Genomic DNA, 21,750 nt, shown 5'->3' with positions numbered 1-21,750 from the left:
GTGTACGACTGCAGCAGTTCAAGATGTCTCAGAGGACGAACTCAAGATTGATGTTTTGATCACAGAGCTAAAAGGAAAGTGACTTGTCGATACCACAGGAGGAATATTACAGGACAGTTTAAAATAGAATTTTCTCTCAGTACATGTGTTGTACTGTGCTTAGCATTTGAAATTATATTTCAATAATAATCTTATAATTGTTATAACATTGCCATAGTTTATAATGACCTTTATTTCAGAAGTCCATTTGCCAGAATGGTACATGTAGGAAGTAGTCCTCTAACATGCAGAAGAAAATCAAGATGCCACATTACCAATGCCAATTAGCCTTGAGTTGCCACCCAACAACAAATCCACATGGCTTTAGTATGGCAGTATATGCACCGTAATGTACAGAAAGAAGGTAACAACCAGTTGCAACCAGTACCACACACCACAGAGCAGCCTTACTATATTTAACTCAACAAGGGACCGAATGGAAAGTGTGTTGCTAAACATTGAAAGAGTATCAAAAAACCTGAGAGATGAATCCGGTTTATGCCTCACATGCACAGAATCGATCCAACACAACAACGTGAATGATGTGAGTCTGTATTTGAGGCAGAGAAAGAGAAGGAGAGAGAGACAGAGAGGAGAGGGGCAAATTCAATAAGCTAGACTAACAACCTCATCTCATGTATGGCCAAAGCTACTGCTGTTACAGTAAAATGATAACAAATAAAGTATTACAGCCAATTCACAGTTAATTTGGTCATTTGTGTTAAGTCCGGGCTGAAATGTCCATATAGGTTTCCCTTCTTCTTTCTTACTTAAAGCAATTTAGATTAAAAATGACAAATCCAGCCAAATGGACAATACTGTCCTGTAATATTCCTTACATTGCTCATCAGTACAGACAAAATGGACAGTCAGTATTCTCACAATAACTAATTAATTACTTGATAATCTCATATATTTGACATCATAAATGCAACTAAATAGCATCCTGAGAAAACCAAGTAAATACACAGACTGTTAATGTTGACTACAGAAATACAAATCTCACAACCCATCAGCTGTCGTCTGACAGCGATTTAGCCTCTGTGGGGACAGCTTCAAGAATTCTGGTGTGTCCGGATGAAGGATTTCCGGAACGAGACTTCCTTTTCCGTGTGCTGGTAATTGTTTACTGTCCAATTAGTAACTTGAGATGTGAGAATGGAGTTGTATTTATTTGCATATGAATGCAGATAAATAAAAAATAGATAAATAAAAAGCTCAAACATTAGCCAATGCTTGCATGCAACCACAGCCCGCTCAAACATGATTGGTCAACAAATGGAAACCAGAACCAGAAACCACAATCAGAAACCAAAATCTTGTCCCTCTCCTACAGATTTAGCATTCATATGCAGATAGCTGTTTACAGAGATTATCAAATATTGACATTTTCTTTACAAATTGCTTGTGTGGTTCATTAGATAAGTACCCTTGCCATTTGGTGCATGGTATTTCATTTGTAGATATACAAACATCGTAAAGAAATGAATAAATCTAACCTTTCACTTAAAACTGACAGCATGCAAGATTTTAGTTGTACACAATGTTGATAAATGAGGGCCCAGGACTCGGTCCAGTGCTGTCGTTTTTTTAAGTCAAAGTCTGCCGTCAGTGTTATGTTAGACTAGGTCGTACACACAACACAGAACAAATAACTGTGACAGAAATACAACACGGAAATGTAGGTATAGGCGCTGCTCCTTCTCAGAGCTTGTCAGGGGCTCTGTTCCTTTTGGCAAAACTGGTTTCTGAGTTGCAGCAAAAGTTGCTAACAAAAGCATAGAGCAACACTAAAGGTCCTCTTCTTCCATGCAGACAACTGACTGATAGTCTTGTAAAGCCTGTGTAGGAGAGAGCAGCCCCCTATCTATCCACCAAACACATCAGATACGTATCGTATCCCATCCTAGGACCACCAGTTCTTGGGTAGCATCCTATCAGCCCCTGGTGGAGCAGTCACACATACCTTGGCACAGACACTGGCAGAACCCATAGACCAGGCAAACAGTAAGGCTTGATGGCACCAAGCTAACACATACAATGCCTAGTGTCACTCTCTGGATCACCAACAAGTAGATTCCTAGAGGCAGAGAGCCAAAGTATAAGAAACCCAGCAGCCAGACCAGGATGCGTGGGACATGATTACAGAACTTGGACATGGCATCCTGATCAGCCGGCCCATTGGAGCCCATCGATACTGAGTCAAGGCTCTGCTCAGCATAGATGTCAGAGCTGGCATTTCGGCTTGGGGAGTGCTGCGTGTCCCTCTGCACTTCCATTATAGTGATGACCAGGCAGTTGGAGGAGTCCAGAGATGGGCTGGAGGAGGACAAACTCTTTGGAGTCAGGACCACCTCCCCGTTGTGGTCGGAGCTCCAGGATTTGTCCCGCATTGCCAGGTGGGACATGATATTTGCATCGTCAGGCAGGGCTGACACCTCGTACTCTGAGATCTCAGTTTGGTGTCTGCAAAAGGGGCAGGAGATGAAGCCTGCCCCGTCAGCAATGTCCAGGATCTTAACAAGGCAGCGGGCACAGACCCGGTGTAGGCAGTCCAGGATCTTAGGTTTGCGGTTGTGGGCATTGTAGCGTTGGTAACAGATTTTACACTCTATTTCCTCTGGTGGAGGACAGTCCTTCTCCTCTAATTCAACCTGAGGACAGCTCATCTTCAAGTCATGATCTGGGGAAGGAGAGAAAAATATAAAGGCAGAGACAAAGCGAGTTAGAATGATAATGGTATTTATTCAGGCCAGTAGTACATGTGCCTTTGACTAGAACACTAGAAATCTCACTGAAACAAGCTGACGTTTCTCACAATTGTTATCTGCTGTATCGTTGCCCATCAGGGAAAGGTCAGAGCTCTGCCTTCCTCTATGGCTGCTTCTGTTCTCTGTACCTGCTGGTGATGAATGATTTATGGTTTGGGAGTTTGATCAGGGTGTCATCCCAGAGCCCTTTGTGGCGAAGCAAGAGCCAGTAATGCTATTGATATTTGCGGAGAGGTGCTAGGGACAGCTGTGCCTTCAACATTTTTTGTTGATTCAGTATTTTGTTTAGAATACACTGTGTTGCGGTTGTTCATTAAAATGACAAGCCCCTGAAATGAGGCCTTAACATTGTTACTTGTATATTTTTTTCATTTATTTGCTGTCCATTGGATCATATAGACCTGTTTAGCTTGTTTTATTTGGTGGGCTAGGATACAGAACTGTAGAGCAATGTAATTTCCATGTTAAAAGCAATTTGCTCCTATTCTGTGTATACTGACTACCAACCAAGTGAGTGTTTTAGTTGAAATGAATCATAATCTAAATAAAACTAATTAAATTGAAAATCAATATTCCAAAACTGGGGTTAAGGTTTTGGCTAATGTGAGTACAAGTTATAAACACTGTGTAACAGTAATAGTTGGTGTCATCAGCTTCAGGCACAGCAACAGAAGTCCTAAAGGGCTAAAACGACACCACTCCAATCATCAGTTTCCTCCATTAAGAAACCACAAGAAACTGTCAGTCATCATTAATAAGGTCAAATAGCCATAAGCCAGTATCTGTAGACACCACACATTAATACTGTAGGAACAAGGTTACCCCAGATTGTTACTGTAACAGATCACTACCATCTGCTACAGTAACTTAAAACGTCTTTTAAGATTTCAGGAGCTTCATAATCTCAAAATTAATGAAATGTCATCTGTTTGATTTTTTTGGACTTATGTTCAATTAATTGCTTTTAATTAATTGTCATTCAGTAAGTTTCAATAATTACATTTCAAAATGTTCTTTATTGTTGTTAAGTGATGGTTGATAAGTAATTCAGGACAGTGCACTAAATGGAGAAAATAATAAGAATATACAGAAGTAATGTCTTAGCAATGGTTGTAACAAATTGGTGCGGTGGTGTTTATTGGTGACATCACAGTAGAATGGTAGTGTCTTGGTGCAGTGGGTAATCATGCTGGAATACCAGTAATTTGTTGTTGGGATTTATTATGTGGGCATTGTTGTAAATTTTCTGTTGAGTGTTTTTTACATGCTGGTATGGTTATACTATGTTGATGGTTAAAGATAGAGCTTCTGACTTTTCAGTTGTAGAGCCCATTCAAACATCTTTGTTACTAGCTACTCTGGAATGTAAACACTGCTAGAAATTCAGCTAGAAATACCATAACATCACATAGATTTGACATAAGTTGCCATGCATTATTAGCCAAATTCTACTTTTATAAACCCTCATGAAAATCAACTCAGCTTTTGTTTAACAGGAAATTTGACTTGACAAGAGATCAGAAAAAAAAAAAAACTCATTGTGCATTACCCTGGTTGAGAATTCAAGGGCAACAACACAATAAGCCATGATATACATTATATTATAAAATAAATTACTATGATGTGTAAACCCCATTATAAATGTCAGAAAATGAGAATGTCAAAACCAAACAATACAAACCAAAACCAAAACATCCAACCAATACAATAAATATGATTCCAAAAAACCTTTAGTTGTAGTGTCTCAATAAATTCCAACCATTACTGTCACATGTGTGCTTAATGTGACAAAACATATCTGAGCTATGAATGGTTCTCTGATGGCATGAAACTGGCAAGAATTGTGGTGGTCCGGATGAAGGATTTCCAGACCGAGACTTCCTTTTCCGTGTGCTGGTAATTGTTTACTGTCCAATTAGTAACTTGAGATGTGAGAATTGAGTTGTATTTATTTGCATATGAATGCAGATAAATAAAAAATGGATAAATAAAAAGCTCAAACATTAGCCAATGCTTGCATGCAACCACAGCCCGCTCAAACATGATTGGTCAACAAATGATGGCATGTTCTTTATTAAAGCAAAAACCATCACACATTTCTCAGAATGTCCCCTTAGGGTTATGAAATAGGTGTGATCGCACAAAAGGGACTGAATGCTTAGCAGCAGGACTTCAATTTTCACAATGTCATTTCATATTCCCTGATCAACTTGGAAATAATTTGACATGAGGCTGAATGACAAACACTTTCTACTCCAGTTACTGGCATCAAGCATGGCCCAGTGGCAGTGCTGGTTGTGAAGTCTACTTGTACTCTGTGTCAAAGATGTACACCAACTTAATCAGCTTGGTATTTTTTTTAATAAAAACAATCCAGTCTCTATTAGGGTAGGGCGATGTGATGATACAGTTAAATATTGTGATGCCTGATGCCATCTTCAATGGAAGGTTGGGCATCACCACTAACATACATCCTCATGCCTGGCTTTAAAGTGTCTCCGTCTCTCGCAGTTCTTGCAATTTGGATATTGCACTTAGTCATATTGCGATTTCGATTATTTTGCGATAAACTGTGCAGCCCCACACTTTGCAGTAACAAACTTCTTTTAATTTGCTCTCCTACATCACAAATGCCATTTTTGCTCTCTGGTGGGACCCCTTTTAAATCACATTGTTACGCAGTTGCGGGGCTCAAAAGTTGATGACTGTAAGCCATTGGGGATGGATGACGGCATGATCAATCGGCCACACCCAAGTCTCTACTCTTAGAGTACACAATGAATTCCATTATGTCCAACAAGGATTATAAAGACAGTCTAGTGTGTACGTATCACTTACTTTTTTGAGACTTCATAATGATACTTATCATGTAGTTGTAAGCTCTGTGTTATTAAAGCCCTATTCTATATGTAAATTGTGTGCTTTTATTTCTGCTTTGTTAAAATTGAATGAGGTTGGATACTCTACAGTGTTATGGATAGACAGTTTTTTTGATATAATATATATGTATATAAATATATATATATATATATATATATATATATATATATATATATATATATATATATATATATATATATATAAACATATATATATATACATATATAAACATATATATATGTATAATATTAAAAAAACTAGTATAAACTATATATTACTCTGTTAGTGTGCATGTGCCCTGTATCACTGCCAAAAAGCCTGCGCAGTGTTGGTTGGTTTCACTGTCAGTTGTGCCAAGAGTAACCGACAGGAATGAGGTTAATGAGCAGGTATTGTGTCTGCTGCTGAGTCAGCAGACAAAGTACCAGGAACTGTTCCTGGACACTTGCACTATGACGGTACATCTAATAACACTTGGAGATGTAACTCTAAATGCATCTCAAGCTGTGCTCAAGCAGATGTATCCTTATCCTTGTATCCTTACATTTAAGAGTCTAAAGGTTTATCCTGATGGACTGCTCAGTGTCGGAGAAACATGCATCTTCATGGAAAATATAACCTTTGGAACTTGCTGCGATTCACTGGGTTTGCCGTTTTGTGCCTCAGCCTTGCAGCTTACATGTCACGTTGAGGTCAGACAATACAACAGCTTTGACCTACTGTAGTGCCATTATCCCTGTTCACTTTTGAAAGCATATGGGGCTTGTTTGCTGCTGTTTCGCAGTGTGATGATATCATTATCAACCACTAGAACATGCTGATATGGACATCCTGAATATATAGTATAGTATCAGTGTTCTTCTTACTTTTAATGTCTACAAAACTGGTGACTTGTGCTTTCAGACGTGTATTACCCAGATATGATAATCATTTCTTCAGGTCCAGGGTTATTTAGTTTAATTCAATATGATTCAGTACAGCTTAAAAGGTTTTTATAAAAGGTTTAGTAAAACCTCAGAAAAGTGCTTTTGCGAACTAAAGCTGCAGTTACGTCATTCCTGTTGTTAGTTACTTTACCTCTATATTTGGTCATTAACAAGTCCCCCTCCCATCAGAAGATGCTATATAAAGAAAAGCCAGTCATTCATTCATTCATGACCATGAAATATAGATTGAATAGGTGGATGTTGCACTGGCAATTGCCCAGCAGGCCTCTCTGTGACTGTTAAATATTTTAGTCACCAGTCTGTTACGTTAAAAAGCCCTCTGAAACATGTCAGATAGATGTCAGAAAGAAGCAGCTGCTGCTGCATCAATCCCAAGAGCAGAATCTCTGTTTTCCCCTGAAGTCCTAGACAAAGAAATGTTGTAAAGAAATGGTACAGCACCGAGATTGCGCAAGAGAAAATACAGCTCACTGTTATGCAAATGAAACATGAACTTGAGCAATTGTTCATAAAGAAACATCATCAATATTGTTTACATCAGCTTGTTTTCTTCCATCTCTACTAATTGCTACCTTAAATGGCATCTAACCTCTACCAACTGTTAATATACATTACCACTCTGCAGTTGAAATGTGCATCCAGTTCTGAGTTTCCAGTTGATGCACACAAGTGCAACAAACCTCTGTTTATACATTTCACACCTCTAGTTAAACTGTGTATAAGACAATCCAACCTGTGATTTTCATACATCAGATGTTCTACACCAGGTGTCATGGTAGGGCAAAGGGAGAAAAACAAAAGGAGGGGGAACGGTAGGGCATGCAACAAAGGTCATGCACTGTAACTATGTGGCCACGTAGAGAGCCACATTTTTGATGTTTTGAACACTTACAAAAATGGTCATTAGCTTGGTTTGAGTTAAGCAACTGCATTGCTGAGTGTGTCATTGTGAGGTTCTCTTTGCAGACCAACCAGATGGATGGTCCAGAGAAGCTCAGCAATGTTGTCAGCTGGAACAACACAGGTTTTGGATGTTCTGGTTCAACAGAGTTTAATAACAATCTGCTGTCTGATTCTTCATTTCTCAACCTTGAAATTGTTTTCAGCTTGTTGTTAGAAGGTGATGAACACAATGCCCATTAGAGCATACTCTTACTCCTAGCAATCGAGTAAGGCTGGTGTGATGAGCTGCTGAGGTACTATGATCGACTTAGTTATGCCAGGCAATGCTTTCCCCTCTGCAATGCAGTCTTGTGGTAGATAGAGACAAAAGGCAGGACATAATGTGTAGAATGCGTTCCGTATTTTCAGAGTTGTTTGCTTCGTATCAAGTATGCTTTAGAAATCAATCTATATGCCATGACATTGTAAATAACTTATTTCTACGAAGGTAAAATGGGATATGGGTGGCTGATCGAGCTGGATTGAGGGACAAATGACAGAGGACTCATATAGGGGTATACTGGTGTATAAAGTCCTGTAGGGGTATTGACGGCTGACAGAAGAGTCGTGAGACAATGAATAATCGAGGGAGTGACAGTATGGTGAATATCAAGTCAACCACTCTTTGTCTTGTCACAGCAGTGTTGTAAATTACTCATGAGGAGGGAATGTGTAGGAGAACAATGTTTTAGTTTTGCCTTATGTGTGTATGAATGTCAACATACATTATGTTCTGACTGACTGGTCGGATGATTGACTGGTGTACAGTCTTGCAGACTAGTTAACTGGCTGGTTGACTGATTCATTGACAGGTTGACGGACTGATTAGCTGGTCTCCAAGGTAAATATGTTTAATTTGAAGTTATAACATTGATTTGAGAATAGTTGTGTAGCTCCACTTTGGATGAGGAATGAGAAATAGCACAGGGGAGGAGGTGGACCAAAGCTGACATTTAAAAAGGTCAGCTTTTCAAAGAAAACCAAGTGCAAGTTATATCAACAAATGGCAAGACTGCATTACACCACATGGTGAAACAATGTAACCTGTGTGAAACACTGAAGAGGAAAAGAAAAGCCTTCAGAGGAACACATAAACAAGAGCAAGGTAAGTCTGGATCAAGGGATGCTTTCTGTTATTGTGAGATGTCACTACAACATATAATATTATCAAGCTATCAAGGCAGGAAATACCAGGAAAGACCTACTGCCTGATCTAAATAAATAAATAAATAAATAAAAATCCTTAAATATACCACATTTACTGTAAACTAGAAACTGCTGCGCAAACCTGTCTTAACATCTTCAGATGGTTTTAGAATAAATTCAACTAGAAAGGCCTTCATACAGTCTAGAAGCTGCTGTGAATACTAAATACTTGTACTATATACTGAAGGACACACCACCCATGTCACTCACTGCATTATCTGGTGCACAGAGAATGAATAAGTAAGATACATTTGATTCATCAATCAATGATATCAACTGATTTTACTCCATATTACAACCCCAAAAAACAAACAAATCTGTAGCCTATAAAAGTGCAGTGGAGTGCAGCTACCTTGGGATTCTTCAGTTGTGTCATTGCCATCTAGGTACATCCCATTTGAGCACCCGCTGGGCCAGTTGCTGTGTGTTTCATTCTTCACCTCCATTGGGGTATTAATGTACTGCATAATTGTTTCCTAATCAGATCAGATGCTAATTTCACACATGCAGTTTGAGTGAGACTGTCCAACAGAGCAAAACAACATTATCAGTCATTTCAATAAGTGCCCCAAAACAACCTTTTTCAACCCAAGCCATGACCATTCCATTAACCTAACCAAGTTGTTTTGTGCGTAAACCTAACCAAACATTTATCATAGTTTGTTACATTATAAAACGGATTTGGAAGACGATGGCAAATTATGTCAGCCTGGTGATTGTGGCCTCACATAATATTACACATTACCAACTACATTACCCACAATGCAACAGTCACTGAATGACACCACTACAGGCAGATTATCAGTATACATGCAACTTCCTCTCGAGCCACAAAAGGCTTTATACTACCTTTTTCACATATGCAGTATTACCCCCCCAAGACCTATAAACACACTTTAATGTGTAAATTTGGTGGAGTTACCCTTTAAGGGCAGTATCTTACATCATCATTTTCCATTCAATTTGGAGAATTTTTGGTTAGAACAATATGTACCTCTACCCTTTAGTCCCTTCCAGCTTCATTTATGCTGTTTTGTCGGTGACTGTGAGCTCTCATAGGAGGTCGAATGAGAGGAGAACCAGGAGAAAATCAATCACTGTAAGTTATTCTACAAACCACTACCAGTCTCATGATGGTATTTTTAAAAGCAAAAAGAGCTTTGATCAGAAGGTTTTGTCACATAGTGGAAAATACTTTGATCAAAAAGAAAACATCAAAGTCTAAGTGTGTTATCACAGCCACAGAACACTGTGTACAACGCTGAGCTCCAGACACTCTGTGTAAAGGTGTAGACTTGACAACAGTCAATATTCTGTGTATAGATCTTGGCAAGATGAACAAGATCAAACACTGTGTTTACCTGAATTTATAGCATGTGATATGGAGAAAGTAGTAGATTTATCCTCTCTTAACATTAACAACATTACAATTCATCTTCAGCAAAAGCTCAAATATATCAAGTGCATGTTTGTTAGGTTAAAGAAACGTTTTAATTCGCCATCTGATTAAAGGCAAAACAGTAGAAGATCTACGTACAGCAACATTTTAACAGACAGACTTACAGCATGCGTCCCACAACACATACCTCACAAAAATGTGTGCACCCCACTGTTCCTACACTCTTAGCTGGCTACTTATCCTCTCAATCCCCACAGTATGTTCTTAGCTCCACTGTCTCCTCACCTCTCCTCCACCTTTGAGTGTGGATTGTTGATGATAGCTTTGACCTTTGCTGTCAGAATATCTGCTTGGTGAAGCTTCTCTGAATTATGCCATTGATCCAGACAATTATGCTCATGCTGCTGTTGGCAGATCTTTCATCCTTGTTTATAACAATTAGGTGTAAAAACAGAGCATTATTTTGCTAAACCTTTCTTGTGCTTTTTTTTTAACAGTTGACCTGTTGAAACACAAAGAAGAAGCTTCTGCTATACTGTCTAGATGCATTAATTTGACGAACAGCACAAGAAATTGTACATTTTAATGCATGTGATATTTTTTCAAGTTCAAATTGTCACTATAGAATTTTGCTGCTGATCTAGATCTATTATGTCTCTGCAAAGATGCATGTTAACATTTCCTCTGAACTTACTTAGAGAAGGGTGTTCAAGTAATCATAGTAGGTCACAGAGGCTCACAGAGGAGTTGACATGCACAATTCCCACAAATCTTAACATGCAGTGTCAAGCGAGCTGATTGCTTAATTAAACTCCTGTCAGAAAGCAGGAGGAAAAACAAATTAAATGTTGTTCAAGTAACACGAACTGTACAATAGAAGAAACCGCCATGAAAATGTCTCTGAACAACCGTAAAACATAGGCCTACCATAGATTACCTGGCAAAGCCCAGAAAAAAATGATAACCCAGATGCTGGCGCTGATTCTGACTGATTCTCTACTTTTTTATTTTTTTTAAAACAACAACAAAAAATAATAAGCTTTCAAAACATTATGGAACATTTTTTCCTGAAACCTCTGACTGAATATGTTACTGTTGTGTATATGTCTAGTACTGTTTTGTAAGTACAGTTCCACTCCTAGTTTTATCATTGGCCCCTTGCAGTCTCTCTCACTCAAACACTTGCCAGGTGACATCAACTAAGTCCATGAGGGTTCAGGGCTTAAGGCCTTAGCAGGGACATTAGGACTGGGCCCATGTCTATGGAGCCAGATCAAGGCCAAAAGGTTTGTTAAACTTAGGTTTGAAACTGAAAGTTCAAGTTTTGATCTTGAATTATAAAAAAAAAAAAAAAAAAAAAAATCCAAAATATTTTCAAAATAAAAATAACTGTAGGAAAAGGTTAATTTCAATTAAACTATACTTTTGATTTAATTCTGATATTCTTTTGAATTTCAGAATTAAATTAAAATTAACAAAACAACAGAACTAACAAGCCTTTTGGCCTTGATCTGGCTCCATACACGTCTGGATTGTTTCACTCAAAAATAATTTGCAATGGAAATGTATTTGGTAGCTACATCACAAAATACAACTTGCTGTGCAATCATCATAAACCTGAAGTGATCATGTTTACATAATTTACACTGATGAAGAGCATAGATCGCCGTGATCAGCTTTGCTAGATCAAAATGCATTTGTGTATGTAACTGAAAAACAGATCACTGGACCTTTTACAGAAATACACCGTGTAAATTCCAGATTGGTGGGAAAAGATTCTCTTTGTTATCTTCCCTGCACCGCTAAATGATTATATGTCAGAGAAGTGATAAACAAATAAAATAAGAAAAGAGCATAAACACTGACCAACTATCAGGCTCTTGAAAGCTACACTGTGCTTCAAAACCATCAATACCACTAAAGAGCAACAAACCATTAGTTTTCTGTCCTGCCAAACACTGGCAGACCATTGATCCAACGCGATTTCTAAAACAGGACTCACTCAAATCCTGTCTTGTCCTGTGCACAGGTATACTGTACTGGTGTCTTCCAGGGTGCTTTTGCTCATTTTTCCTGTCTGACTGAAGCAGATCCCCACTAGACAGATGTGTCAGTTAACTTGTTTATGACTTTGACGCTGGCAGATGTTTGTGACACACCTGAGCAGAAGATTTGGGTTAATCTAACAAGATGTGGGATGTGTTGTCTTCACAGTTCTCCTCTCACCAAGGGAGGCGCATGTTTGTATGTATGCTTGTGATGTTTGTGTGCTATTGGCAGAAATGCTGGTACTAGTAAGTTTTTCAATCCCAGCAGACAAAGAGGCTTACTTATCTTTCACACTAACCCCATGGTGTTATTCTTTTGCAAGCCAACATCTAAATAAACCTCTACACACCTGTGGGCTCTCAGCACCACAAGAGCTTCACTCCTCAGCAAAGGTCAGAGATTTTTCACAGAAGTCTTGTGAGAGCTAGGAAATCAGATCCTCCTTAACATTGAGTTTTATGCTGCACTCCACTGGCTTAGAAGGAGAAATGTCATCCTTTTTATACCTTTACTGAGCCAAGAGTAGTTAGTTGATCAGGCTCTTTCTCAACCCCCACCCCTCTTCTACACATCGTGAAGTTTTATATATTTACACCTTGATGAATCGTTAACCACTAGAAGACAACAATTACAACCAGTGTTTTCCTGTTGGCATTTGGTGGCTAAGAATTGCAACCACAGTCTTACACTATCCACCACTGGAAGCTGTCCAATAAACAAACAGTAGGCTGCATAAAGTATCTGGCTTGTTCCTTCAGTATACCCACAGCATACATTAAATACATCTTCCTGTATCTTCTTCTTTTGTCTCACTATGCTCCCTTCCAATACGTCCACTTGTCCCTCATTACATGCAGGAAGATTGAGTGTAGAGGGGGGTCTCCTGTAGTTGAATCATGCCTGCCCTATGGAACTGCTTCATTACCTCTACCATGTTTTCTTCTGCTAATCGCGCAAGACAGCCAATTTCAGCAGAAAAGGTCAATGTGTTTACAAATGCAATGACGCTTTATAGCTGAGAGAATGGAGTTATTGCTGCAGGGAATTTAAACATTTGCATTTGTGAATTAATGAATTGGATTAAAGGGTATGATGTTAGTGGTTGTGAGGTGTTGATTTAAAAAACAGCAGCTTGGCAGATGAAAGGAGAGGAGGGTGTATACACAGTAGTCTCTTAACACAAGCTCAGGATTTACTCTGCATTCAGACTGTCAGTAGCAGTTGTTGGCTGCAGCGCAACTCGTATTTCAGCATAAGGGAGGACATATGGCAGTGCTGATGCATGGTTTGCTTCAAACAGGTGGTAGGACCCCAAAGGATCAACTTCAGCTGGCTTCTCATATGGACAAACAAAAGAACCAGGTGACTGGTCATTATAGAAATTAATGGAGTGAGCAACTTCAAGCTGAAAACTCAAGTGTACTGCCAGTCACTGCAACAGGCAGTATATCCAACACTCTCTCACAGCATCTATCTGAAGACTATAGGTTTCCCCAGGGTAAAGCTATGATTGTCTGGTCTGAGTTTGGACACCGTATATAGTATATCCTGTATACACGTAGAAATCCTTTTAACATGAATTGGCTGCCTTAAATATACTTACTTAAATAGACAATTTTGATAGGCTAATGCTTCGATAAACAGTACAGTTAAGTTTAATAAATGGAAAGCTAATGTTAATGGTCAAAATGTAGCACAAATCCGACTCTTAAAGGGACAGTAAACTCCAAAATGCCAAATTTTCCCTCTTACCATACTGCTATTTATCCACAGATGCCTGCCTTCTCTCAAATATAATAGAAGTAGATGGCACTTGGCTTGTGGTGCTCAAAGGGCCAAAAACATACATTTGAAAATTTGCAATGTTGCTATGTCAAGAAACCATGACCCGGTTACTCAGAATAATCAACAGACCTTGTTGCAAGTATTTTCATGTAGGAACTATTTTCTTTTAACCATACCACAGTGCAGAAGGAAGCTGCATCTACTCAAGGATGAGAGGCTCATGACAATGTGGGAGGTAAACATAAACATCCTCTTTGGCTGAGCCGTGACGTTAGCTAGCTTAGTTAGCTTAGACATCTTGAATAACCAGGTCATGATTTCTGGAAAGAGACAGTGCTGTTTTTTTTGTTTTGTTTTTTTAAATCTTTTTTTTTTTTTGGTGCTTTGAGTCGATTGCTATCTAGTTCCATTATATTCGACAGAAGGCAGAAATCTCTACAGCCATTATATCCAAAACTCAGCAACCAACACCAAAACAATCCAGATGGATTAATAGCACTGTAGGTAAGAGGAAAAAAATGGTAGTTTTGATTTTAGGGTAAAGAGTCCCTTTATGGTTTCAGAACCTTCCAGTTAAACAGAGTAAACGTAGTTTATTGTTAAATTGGAATTTCCAGAAACATGGCTGAGACTGATTTTAAATCAAGTCTCTGTCCCTATTGAAAAAATACACTTAAAGCCCACTGCAGAACGCAGTGTTTGTCCTGAGGAACAAGTCTTAAAGAAGTGTTAAAACAACAATGAAAAACATCTCTAGCTTAGTAAGCTTTAATAAATACTTGTCTGCTCCGAGTTTTTTGTTGTTACTGTGCAGAGAAGGTCAGCCAGCCTCTGGGTTAGAGCTCGGAGGGGAGATTTATTGGTTTGGCGTTGCTCAGCTCAGCTTGTTGTGAGGGCTAAATGTCACCGCTTCAGCTGGGCTGATGCTGGCGCCCTGCTGCCTCCCTGGGGGTTTGATGGAGATTCAGGCCAAGCTTGGGAGACATTTTGCTTTCCAGGTTATAGTTCTCCAACAGTAAATACCAATTCCATTCATTACTGAGCACAACTTGGAATTAGCATGCCTGTTAGGGGAAGAGAGCCATATTCATGGCTAAGACCCTTAACTGGCCCAATTCCTAGTATGCGATGGGACTAGATTCAAATAAGTTTCAGATGAATATTTAGAATCTACTTGTCAGCAAGACCTTGTAAGCACCCTGCTGTTGCTGAGCTCTCTAATGTTTGTTGAATGCGTCTTGAATATGTTAAGCAACGTGATATTGTGAGATACCCCATGTCTTCAACTTCTCTTTCTGTGCACGTTAAACCTTACCCTGTAGACTACATATTAGCTGGTGATTAATTTTCTTTAGCAAACAACAATAAATAGATAAATAGACAAATAAATTAAAGAAATATGAAGGATTCATTGATAGTTTTGGGCTACCCTCTGACTACCTCTTGTAGTCCAAACAAACAAACCATCAAAAGATGTTTGCTGAGTATTCTGTGGGGAGGGCCAGATGGAGTGGGGGGCATAGCCACTGCAGAGTCATCAGCAGAGCCAGACCATCTGGAGGAATAAACACCATGAGTCACATCTGATTTTGCTCTGATCTAGAGCCATTTACCGATGGGAGGAGAGCTCAGAGATGCCTTTTTGGATTTAGTTTCATTCCCGTTTATCAACCTGACTGCAGCAGTGATCCGTGGAGGTGACCTCCATTGTTGGGTGTTTATGTTCTGTAAAGTTGACTGCTGACTGGAGCTAGAGGGGATATGTACTTTACTACACAAACAACATTATAGAATGGAAAAGAAGAGAGAGAACCAGAGTCTCTGGTGGGTGCTGAATTTTGTCAGAGTTTACCTATCTATCTGACATGATGCAGGCACAAATGTTCACAGACGAAGTAAAGTTATATTGATGTTAAGCTGAGTTTTGTTTGCCAACTTCTCTATCCTGAAAGTAGCAACCGGCGACCAAATTAAATGTAGTTACTTTGAGCAAACTTGGCTTTCTCTGCTTTGAACATTGTCAGAGAAAAAAAACGTGCTCAGCTCACGTAAGAACTTAAATGCGGGGTGCTTAATCCTAAATGTAGTGAATAGTCAAAAAAAGAAAAATCAAGGACAGCACTCCCATTAAACTGTTCAATGGGAGTGTTTTTTTAACATTGTCAGAAACATGTAGGATAATGTAAGTACATAATTCAAGAAATGCAGAAATTTGAATGCAGATGTTAAATATTATATCTTTAAGAGATATTGGCAGCTTTCTCAAAACTTTGTTAGATGTCTGGCAAAATCATTGTTAGTCATGGTGTGATTAGGTACACCTGACTATTCCAAACACTGAGAAATAAGAATAAGACATTTTACTTCCAAGGATCATACTAATTCCAGAAGTCTCCATTCTTTGCTTTTGGATTATGGCAAGGGAAATGGCCAATCATTGCTGCCGGCCTCGAAGTACATCAGATTATATGGCAAGGTGGTGGCTGATGACATACAGTATGCTGCCGCCTAATAATCACCTATGTATATCCTGCAGAGAAGCGGTCAATGGTAGAAGAGAGTCTGATAGGATTGAGCGGGCTACTCTATATTTCATGCAGAGCTATTCAGAGGGAGAGGCCTGTGTAAAATGCTGCATGTAGGCGCTAATACTAGTACTTAGTATGAATTGTAGGTCATTTATTTTCCATTAGTGCTAATATGATTTCTTGTCCTGCTCAGTGTGTTCCTGAGCTGTGTACCTAATTGCACTTCTAGTCATTCTGACATTTTACAATTCTTATCTTTTCTTCACTCACATGCACACACACCAGCCTGCACTCCACAGTGTTTGGTCAGACATCAGTAAATAAAATGCATACTTAATCAGTCAGGCAGATCACTAGCAACCTTATGTTTGATGGCTTAACTGGCAGTTTGCACATTGTCTGTCTTGCTGACACACTGATGCATTTTGTGGCCTCTTCAGAGCAGCCAGTCATGCACATTGCAGTTAATAAGCCAAACAGCTACACAGAAGTCGGTTGAGTGATGACGCACTGAACATATTAATTGCTTGAAACTAGGGCTGCACGATATGGGGGGGGGGGGATCACATTATGATTATTTTTGACAGATAATGCAATTTTGGTATGATTCACCATTTGTGGAAATGATTGTTTTTGTGTCACAATTTTCATTTTCACATAAAAACTATTAAAATCATTATGATGTGACTTTTGTTGGAGTCTGTACCAAACAAACATCTTTTTTTACATCTAGGGAACAAGACATTGCATTGACAACATTGCATTTAGCCATACTGCGATTTTGATAACATTTCGATGAATTGTACAGCCCTACTTGAAACAGCTAATGCTTGATTGCTAAAAGGAAGACAGTGACTACAGTTCTACAACCCAGTGTCAGTAAAACAAGAGAAGGTCTCCAGTAAATGTCATAATCTAAACATAATGAGTAAGAGACAGTGAGGTCGTATATCAGATGAATTAATAGATGAGATGGGTATGTAATGCTAATGTTGTAAATGATATGCTCATGGTCTGGGTAAGGGCCTGTATGTATATTTCACATGTGTCCAACAGATGTCAAGGCCTGACTGTTCAAGATTTACTCCATGTCCCCATATCTTTCTAATTTAAAATACAAATACAGGTTTCATTGCTACTCATTGCTTCTGGGCACATGGCACTGCTATCAGTATCTGAACATCAATCATAAATGTGTTTAACAGTGGGCATTTTCAATTCGCTTCCTGCTGAACAAAGGTTCCTGAACATCATTGGTGTCCAGCCAACCACAACTGATTACTAACTTATAGGCGTCATGGTTGTGTTTATATTCTGTGCTCTGTAATTATGTTCGACAGATTAAAATGCTCAGAGTGGTTGCATTATTTTTTAGCAAAGTGAATTAAAATAAGTGTAAATAAATGTATGCAATACAATCAGGTAGAAAGCTACATAAAGAATGTGCTGGTTAATCCCACCGGAAGAGTCTGAACTGTGTCTACTCTGATGTAGGAGGTTATTTATCCGTTATGAAAATGGGTAATTGATCGTTATGATGATGATTTGATGTGCTATGGATGACGGTCTGATTTACATGGACTATGCTTTTCCTTAACATTGCATGGTTAAGATATAGTAACATTAGGATAGTAATAGAAATACTATGCAGCTGTCAAACTGGACCCAAATTGCACATCTGGAAAGTGTCATATTGTGGTGGCTGACAAAAAAACCCTGACCTGGCAAGCTACTGTTTTCTCTTCCCTTCCAATGGATCCATTCCCATTTCTTACTTGTTTGTTTTGTTGAAAATGTAAGATCTGACTTTAGATTAGTTTACTATTTATGAAGCTTAGCGTTAGTTCATGCAGGACATGGAAGTCACACGCCCCAGTGGTAATAGGCTGACAGCCTGCCTATCGAATCATCGTTACCAATCAGTCTCTCACCAATCACAGCTGTTCTCACCACAAGGGGGTCTATTTAAATATGGCTCCCTCCTCACTCATAACCACTCCTACTCAAAAGCTGCCACAAACAGCTGCAGCTGGGAAGCCTGTCACCACCACCCTAGCCTCTACCTTTTTTTTTTTTTTTTTTTTCGAGTATAGTCAGAAAGGGCTCAAGGTTAAAAAACAGTATTGTCTTCCTTATGGCTCAATCTTGTACACTCTGGGGGGTTTTCTGCATTGATGGTCGATTCAGGGTGCGTCTTAAGAGCGGAGCCGTCAGCTGCAAGTATAACTGTATACCATTTGTTGCAATAAATGGTTAAACCTATGACGAGAGTGATCCTTACTGAATTATAGTTTAGTTACTGGGTGTGAGCTCACACAGGAGCAGCCATTTAAACGCATACATTTAGGCAACATTGTCATTGTCATGAATTGCTTATTAAAATGTTTCTTTTGACTCTTTTTTATTTAATTGACATTGTCATTCTCTGAATGTCTTTTCACACAAACTGCTCAACTTAAAAAATAATTTAACCCACTGCCTTAATCATCAAGTCCTTTTTACCAAGAGTGAAGATCATGTCGACATGCTTTTTTCATCAGGTGGCCACTTTGAGAGAAAGCTGTCTTTTTAAAGCGAAAACCAATCGGGTAGAATCAAAAACACAGAGGAAAATATGTAGAAATTACAAAGCTGTCAGCCACATAAATACAACTGCAAAACCATTGAGGATGTAATAAAGTTCATGTAATCCCAAAGAGTGTTTGACAGGTAGTTCACACACAGCTCTAATAGCCCTAACACTTATTTAGGTGAGAAAACCAATTTTGCTCCTTGTTTTCATAATGACTGATGTTTATTTCCTACTTTATGCCCTATTATAGGTTGTATGTGATCTCTCTGCTTACCATTCCTCTAATTCAAAAGCAATGAGCAGAGAAACATGTGCCCCACTGTGTCCTTGATTATGATAAGGAAAACATCATTTGACATCTGTTGGTGTCATAAAGAAAAGCCACATTTTAAATGCGTGTGGTTGCTTCCTGTTACTTTCCATATACTGCAGAAAGCAGTTAAGGGTTAAAAAAAAGCTTTGTATGAACATCACGTTTAGATAATTACAAATCCCCAGTCCTTAGATCTTGTATCATAATTACTAGATTTCAAAGAAGGGAAAGTAGAGCCTCATAGATAACTCAGTCTCAAATCCATTTGCCTCCAGACAAGCAAGCAACTTGAAAACCTGTGATTAGTAAGAGTGACATGGTCAAAACAACTTGTTTGTTTCACCGAGCACAGTGATAAACTCCCATGCGCACACACAAATCAAAAGCTGATAGAAGGCAAACACACACTATCTGTCATTACACAGACCTTGTTTTTCTCATCACTTATTTTTCTCCAGTGGCAAAGCTGCAACACAGAATCTGCCCTCTCTCTTTCCTGTTTTCCATTTGCAATGTGTTTTTTCATTGATTCTTTCTATACCTATCTATATCTATTTACCTTTTGCTTTATTTTCATGACTGAATGTCTGCATCAGCTGAGGTAAACTAGTCCCATAACAATAAACACATATTCCACTTGTATGAGTGTGTGTGTGTGTGTGTGTGTGTGTGTGTGTGTGTGCGCTGTACTACCTGCAGTAGTTCTGAACTGTCTGCAGCTCAACAGCTGCTGATACAACAACTTAAATCTCAATCTGAACAGAACTGTTATTTGCTGGACTCGCACAAGTACACACCTTCCAAACAAACACCAGATGCACTCAAATCAGCCTCTCCATGCAGGTTTGTGTGTGTGCGTGTGTTCCTCACCTTGTCCCAGTGTGTGTGACTCCCCCTCCTCCACTCCAGTTGTCTCTGTTGCGCTGTCCTTCATGTAAATCCACCTCCTTCATAGCAACACTACACATCTCATTCCTCTGACTGTTTGTGTGTATGTGCAGGTGTACCGGAGGCAGGCGTCTACCAGACTGTCAATGTTGGAGGAGGCAGTGGAGGGGAGGACAGCTTCTTACCAGAGGGAGATCCTTTACCTGCAGAGGCTGCTAAGAGAAAGACAGGAGGCTGAGGAGAGACTGCTGCAGTCCAAACGGTAGGAGGGGAGCGAGGAAGAGAGAGAGAGTGGAGGAGAAACAGTAGGCAGGCAGGCAGGCAGGCAGAAAAAGGGAGGAGGAGAGGAAGATAATGTGTGAATGAAAGGAGGAGGAGAGAGAGAGGAGATGCTGTGTGTAGCCAGAGGCAGCGAGAGGCAGCAGTAAGTGTGTTTAGAGGCAGAACAGTTACTGACAGGAAACACATAGAAATGTCCAGACAATTAGAAAGATTTGAACCTTTTTGTAAATCTTGTCTTTTCTTACATTGTTTCCCCAGTCAGTAATTTAGATTTGAACAAGAGTCACCAATCAATAGTAGAGCTTGAATGATACATCTGCAGTCCATCTGCAGTATGGAAAATATTAAAGATTTTTTTTAGGTGCTTCAGAAACAGTGTTGCAGTTCCATAGTTTGTCCACTGGAGAGCACTGACAGGTTAATGTGTCAACTTTAAAATGCTGCAGCCAGCATGCAGCACAAACCTTTTGTCATAAGTCTTTAATAAGCAAATTTAAAGCTGCTATAACTGATATTTTTACATGAACAATGTATCAAATAGCTATGTGTATTTGAAAGTGGTCGTTCAAAGGGACGAAACCACCAGTCACTAGGTAGTTACCCAAAAAATGTAATGTAGTTACTTTTTTTTAAAAGTAATGCAATACTTTAATGATCTACTCCCTGTGGTATGTAATCTTTTTCACCACTTGTTACATTACTTTTGGGTTACCCCACAGCATCGCCTGAAATGTACTGTTATGTTCATTTTTTTAAAGCTAGACATCAGCTCCATTGCCACTGTGTATCTGCGGATCCTCCACAGTTTCTGTATTCGTATATTGCACATTTCCACTGTCATTGCTGGGTTCAGGAGATCAGTGCCAACATCCCCTTAAACCAGTGGACACAGCAGATCCCACCGCTTTTTACTAAATTTCTCTCTTCACACTAAATCAGTTAACCCCCTCAGGACCACCCTTTTCTATCAGTCCTCTAATCCTCACTGTGAATTCTCATTTACCAACGCTAGATTGCTTTGGGTGGAACAACTGCATCTGCTTTTCAGCAAGATCTGCATAAATAGTGCCTGAAGCATTTTGTTTCAGAATTACAGAGAAAAGCCTAATGCTGGGAAAAACAACATATGGTGGTGGAAAATAATTGGTT

General features: G+C 39.1%; 2 protein-coding genes across 2 annotated transcripts in view; one reads left to right on the top strand and one right to left on the bottom strand.

Moving 5' to 3' along the window:
* The window catches only part of cep89 (centrosomal protein 89), a 62,629-nt gene that overhangs the window by 29,284 nt on the left and 11,595 nt on the right, over nucleotides 1–21,750 (top strand). The window contains exon 17 of the mRNA XM_073464858.1: nucleotides 20,433–20,581. Within this exon, the coding sequence (XP_073320959.1) occupies nucleotides 20,433–20,581 (149 nt within the window). The remainder of the gene's footprint in view (nucleotides 1–20,432; nucleotides 20,582–21,750) is intronic.
* Nucleotides 1,903–20,576, bottom strand: LOC140994986 (E3 ubiquitin-protein ligase RNF182). The gene is made up of 2 exons (XM_073464859.1): nucleotides 20,302–20,576; nucleotides 1,903–2,722 (listed from the first exon to the last, which is right to left on the bottom strand). Exons 1-2 carry the CDS (start codon nucleotides 20,363–20,365, stop codon nucleotides 1,977–1,979), a joined length of 810 nt encoding a protein of 269 aa, XP_073320960.1. The 5' UTR covers nucleotides 20,366–20,576; the 3' UTR covers nucleotides 1,903–1,976.

Source organism: Pagrus major, chromosome 4, assembly GCF_040436345.1.
Source record: "Pagrus major chromosome 4, Pma_NU_1.0".
Classification (NCBI taxonomy): Eukaryota; Metazoa; Chordata; class Actinopteri; order Spariformes; family Sparidae; genus Pagrus; species Pagrus major.
The sequence above is the reverse complement of the archived record's forward strand: the minus strand, read 5'-3'. Positions and strand labels throughout refer to the sequence as shown.

Coding starts and splice junctions, on each gene's coding strand:
- LOC140994986 (XM_073464859.1), bottom strand. CDS start 20,365: ATGAAGGACAGCGCAACAGAGACAACTGGAGTGGAGGAGGGGGAGTCA. Junction 2,723..20,301: donor GTCACACACACTGGGACAAG/GTGAGGAACACA, acceptor CTCCTTCCCCAG/ATCATGACTTGAAGATGAGC.